This window comes from Episyrphus balteatus, chromosome 4 (assembly GCF_945859705.1).
Source record: "Episyrphus balteatus chromosome 4, idEpiBalt1.1, whole genome shotgun sequence".
Lineage (NCBI taxonomy): Eukaryota > Metazoa > Arthropoda > Insecta > Diptera > Syrphidae > Episyrphus > Episyrphus balteatus.
The window spans coordinates 7,462,040-7,467,657 of NC_079137.1; the positions used below are offsets into that span (position 1 = coordinate 7,462,040).

The window sequence follows — 5,618 nt, forward strand, 5'->3', positions numbered from 1 at the left end:
ATGGGATGCAGTTGTGGCGAATCTGTTGACTCGCGCGGTAATATGATCATCGTCTGCGTTAGACATGACCATCGTTTGCATAAACAAAGTCGGAAGTTTTTGTTAAAGCCTACCCGGGTTGGTGGTGCTGATGTTGCAGCCGCAACTCTTGGCGCTGGGGCATGTAATCACATTGTTCGAAGACTTTTTTTTCATATATGAATATGTGCGAACAATTAAAATTAAATAAAAAAAATAGAAAAAAAATATTTTGCATTCGATAGAAAAAAAAATGTATTGTTGTCAGTTTTTGATGACCCCCCGATATCGAAGTGAAAGTGATGATGTTGAGCTGAATTATTTTGTGATAAATGTTTACTTAACTTTGAACTTTTTTTCGAACAATTGGAATTGAAGGAAGGAAGTGTTATTGTTTTTACATTTTTTTTTATTTATTTATACGGTAGCTTTGTCGATTACACAATTTAAACAATTATTCAGTGCTTGTGTTTTTTTTTTCAATCATTACTGGATTATGCAAATATAAAAGATGGAAGATGGTAGGTATGTACATTATAATGTAATTTTGATTTGAGGGGGAAATTATGTTTGGTTATTTAATGGGAGATGTGCGGTTACGGTAGCATACATTTTTTAATTGATTTTTCTATCTTAGGTAGATTTTTGTGGCTTCCCACTTAGGCGCTTTTGAGAAATTAAAAAAAAAAGTTACATTTTATAAATTTTTTTTATGAAACTGATTTTATTGGTTAGAATTTTATTTTTGGCCAACAGATGTTAAAAAAACACATTTTAGGATTTTTTTAAAAACAATTCAATTTTTTTTTCGAAAAATCAATCTAATGAAAACATGTTGATGAATTTTTTTTTTGTTACCTCATAACTTTGGACTGAGTGAAGAAATTTTGATAATTCTTTTTGTATTGGAAAGCTGGTGGCTGCCATGTGCCATTTCAATCTGGCCATAGGAACTATTAGAAAAACCATAAAACCCAGTTTAAGCCATGGAAGTCGGTTTTGTTTTTGCGATAAAAATGATTATTGAAAAATGTGTTTTTTTTTTTACGGAAATATTCAATTTTTTCCTAAAGAATAAATTTTATACAACTTTTTGTGGTCAAAACTATTTAATTTTTTTTTTTTAATTTTAACATCATTAAGTTCATTTAAAAATAAAATTATAATATACCTAATTAATACTTGCGAATTTTGCTATTTTACTTGTATATTTTTTTTGGGTTGAGAAAGGCATAAACATTAGGGTGGGTCAAAAAAATCGAAAATTTTTTTTTGATTTGGTACTCCGAAAAAATCGATTACTAGACCCCTCTAGAATATACACACCAAATATGAGCTCTTTATATTAATGGGAAGGTCCTCCGCTTTGCAATTTTCCATTTTTACATCAAGCTTCTACTAAAAAAAAATAATTTTTTTATTAATTGACTTTTTAGCAAATTTCTTTTCATATTCTTGTAGGAAATTGAACGCTCTAAAAAAAAAGGCCTTAAACACTTTTTTCGTTTATCTAACCGTTGAATAGATATTTGAGGTCCAAAAATCGAGAAAATCTTTAAAAATTCGTTTTTTATTCTTAATTTTGTAACAAATTGAAAATTTATAATGATCAAACGCGCAAAACATATTCTTATTGGAAATTGATTGTTCCACAAAAAAGGTGTTGTTAACTTTTTTCATTAATCTAACCATTCTAAAGATATTCGAGGTCAGAGTTAAAAAAAATTATAAAAACATTTTATATTTTTAAAAAATTTCCAATTCACTGAAACTTCATTATTTTCAAATTAGCAAGATATATTCTTATAGGGGCTTAAACGTTCTACAAAAAATTCCTTGGAATCAAATTGATTGCTTTAACCGTTTAGAAGATATTCGTATCCAAACCAATGCTCACTGATTTCAATAGTTTTCTTATGACCCGTATGCATTGCGATTTGGATACGAATATCTTCTAAACGGTTAAAGCAATCAATTTGATGCCAAGGAATTTTTTGTAGAACGTTTAAGCCCCTACAAGAATACGTCTTGCTAAATTGAAAATAATGAATTTTCAGTGACAATTTTTTCCCCATTCTAAGTCAAAATGCCCTCCCGTGTATACAAAAATGCTTATAACTCAAAAAAAGGATCAGGTACGATTTTGAAGCTTACATACATATTTAGAATCCTGAAATCAGTCCGAACAATCCTGCATCATTACTTTTGGGGTCCATTTTTGTAAAACCTTCCGCGTCTTCAAGATCACCGTGACCTACCATAGAACGGTATTTTTGATTTATGAATTTTTCGTAAACGACAAAGGAGATTTCGACCAAAATTTTTATACTGAAACTTTAAAACAATCATTATATAATTTTTTTTGAGTTTTTAAAAAAAATTTCAAAATTTTTTTTTGGAAAAATCGATTTTTTGAAAACGGTTTGATGAATTTCATTGAAATTTCGTTCTTATGTGTTGAATAATATTTTCTTAAAAATGGAAAATGTTAGAAAATTTTTATAAATAAAAAATTATTTTTTAAAAAAAAACGTCTCTAATGATTTTCGAAATTATTTTTCTAAAAATTCCTTTTTATACAAGAAATCAAATGACATGCTTGGTTTTATGTAAAAGATCATTAAAAACGTTGTTTAATTAATTATAAAAACAAAGATTATATTTTTTACAATACTCTTATAAAATTCCTTAAAAATATCAAATTTTAATTTGCCAATAATGATACAATAATTTTCCTATATTTTGCTCACTAAAAAGCTTAAATATTAGAGTAACTTTTACCATAAGAGCAAGTACGTGCGACGCCAGTCATGCAACACATAAAAACAAAATTTAAAAAAAAAAATATCAACTCGTTTTCAAAAAAAAAAAAAAAATTGAAAATTTTTTTAAAAATTAAAAAACAAATTTTTTGAAGATTTACATAGGTTCTTGTTCAAAAATCGATTATGTCGTTCAGGAGAAATTTCGTTATCAAGAAAACGCTTCTATGGCAGGTACCGTTAATAAAAGTTAAAAAAAAAATATATTTTTTGAACTTGAATTTTTTGCAGAATTTTGTTAAAACAGAAGTATAAAAATAGCAGAATTTTATAAAAGCAGAAGAAGAATCGATATAAAAATTTCTTTCGAAGAAATAATATTTTCAAACTTATGAAATCTACTACAATAATGTTATTATTAACTTTGTAGGATATTACTCTGTAGATTGTCAAAATCCATGGAGGCAAGCCACATGTGTTAAGTGTAAAAAAAGTGTTAAAAATTGAAATTACTTAAATATCACCAGGGTGAATAAAACTGAACCAAGAACAGGGCCCTTCGACAGTTAATTAAGGTATTGGATTGATTTTAAATCGATATAAAAGTTATTATCCTCAATCCTTAAAACTTTCAGTAGTTCCCGAGCTTACAACAAAGTTGCTCACTAGTGTAATATCAACAATCTTCAAGTACACATTCTCTGTTCTTTCACTTTGTTATTAATAGCTATTTATTTCATACTCAAACACTGTTATTTGATTAAGTACACTGCAGAACACTTCCTGGATTTATGTATATTATTACATATTGACTTTCAAAAACATAAAACAAATCACTGTTTCCACAATCCTTTCAGTTCTAAATTACTTAATTATTTCATAATAATTAATGACTTCCGTTGTGATTTTGTATCACTCTATTAAAAGCTTTTGACCAAGAGAAGGAAGATACAACAGTGTTACATATTTGTTCAGTCAAGTATCAGCACAACAATAATAAACTTTAACTATAACTGTCTGAAAAAATAATAATTCTGTTTGTTATGAATTATATTTTCAACAATATCATCATGTTTATTGGAGTTTTTCTATCTCCGATTTTCGAAACAGAAACAAAGTTTTTAAGCTTCATCGAAAATATCAATCAAGTTGAAAAATTTCAAACCATTTTTCTTCTCAAATCATCTAGTACGGAGCTTTATTTTGCTGACAAATTCATAAGGAACTTATCAACTTCCATGGGTACTCCAGTGATTCAAGGAACTGAATATTCTAAATTTTACTTAAAGGGCAAATTCAATGATAACATCCTTACCATCGTTGAATTTCATTCAAGTGATTTATTTCTTCAACGACTTTCGGAATTTCTTCATCATCTTCGATATTGTAAAATTATTTTTCTATTGAAAAATTCTTCAAGAAATGATTTCGAACTGAAAACGGTTTTTGATTTCTGCTGGAAGAACCGAATGATTAATGTATTAGCAGTTTTTCAAAATTTCTCAACTTCTTCAACTTATTTCAGCTATAACAATTTTAATAGCTTTACGATAGAAGAATACATCTGGAATAAGAATGTTTTTAATGTGTTTCCAAATCGAATGCGAAACCTTCAAGGTTCAATATTGCCAGTTTTTTTCGGTGGTACAACTCCAGGAGTGATTATTTCAAAAACTGCCAATAATGATACAATAATTCGTGGTTACATGGGAAATATTTTCAATGCTTTTGCTAAAAAACACAATGCTAAATTGAACACATCAAATATCAACACTTCAATTTTACCCTACTACATTCGAAAAAGTGTTGTTAATGGAACTTTTGAGATATCTGGTGCTTTTCCAATATTTATTCAACAACCAACTATAAATTATTCATACCCATTTTTATTCTATGATTGGTGTGTAATGCTACCAATCGAACCAAACATTCCTATTTATAAAGTGTTTACCTTGGTTTTCCATTGGGAAGCTTTTGTTCCAACAATTGTAATATTGATTTCGCTCTCTGCATCACTTGCGGCAGCTTTTAAATTCTCAGGATCATCACATCGAAATATCATCATGATGAAATGTGATTACTTGTTAAACATCGATTGTTTTCGAGGCATGCTTGGACAGTCAATTTCTGAATCACCAAATGCCTCTTTTAGCATGAAACTAATTTATTCGTTGATCTTTTTACTTGGAATCATGATTGTAACTTCGTACAATGCATTTATTCAATCGTTTATCACAGAACCTCCAAGAGAACCTATGATCAGCTCATTTGAAGATCTAAAATCATCTGGCTTGAAAGTTTATGTACTTAAAACCGAATTTGATAATTTGTTAAAAGTAAGACCCTCTTTTAAAAAATATTCAAAATTATTCAAAACCGAAACTAATTTTGAAAAATTTTTAAAACTAAGAGAATCACTTAACACAAATTTCGGTTACGGAGTTACCAATAACAAATGGGAAATTTACAAAAATCAACAAATTTTCTTTGGTCAAAAATTGTTTCGTTGGTCTAAGGAGTTGTGTCTTCTTCGAGCTGCACAATCATCGATTTCTATAAATGCAAATTCTATTTACAAAAATATATTGAATACACTTTTGTTGGAAATACAATCAGCTGGATTGATGGATTTATGGACGAAACGAGCATTTTATGAGCTGATGGAAATTGGTCAAATTGAAAAGTTAAATATATCATATAAAACCGAATTGGAATCAATGAAAATTGAAGATTTTAGATGGATTTGGATAATGATGACGATGGGATTGATGGTTGCTACTTTTTGTTTTGTTGGAGAAATTTTTATTTTTAAAGTCAAAAATAAGGAGTTTCTAATAA

General features: G+C 28.2%; 1 protein-coding gene across 1 annotated transcript; it reads left to right on the top strand.

Annotated features, from left to right (window-relative positions):
• On the top strand, positions 1-5,202 carry LOC129918054 (uncharacterized). Its single transcript, XM_055998382.1, has 3 exons — positions 1-163; positions 4,398-5,116; positions 5,191-5,202. Exons 1-3 carry the CDS (start codon positions 1-3, stop codon positions 5,200-5,202), a joined length of 894 nt encoding a protein of 297 aa, XP_055854357.1.
• The last annotated feature ends 416 nt before the right edge of the window (positions 5,203-5,618 follow it).

Bases quoted from the DNA above. Each gene is read 5' to 3' on its own strand.
- LOC129918054 (XM_055998382.1), top strand. From the start codon at position 1: ATGGGATGCAGTTGTGGCGAATCTGTTGACTCGCGCGGTAATATGATC. The intron at 164-4,397 runs GTAATCACATTG...GAAACCTTCAAG, and splicing joins AACTCTTGGCGCTGGGGCAT to GTTCAATATTGCCAGTTTTT.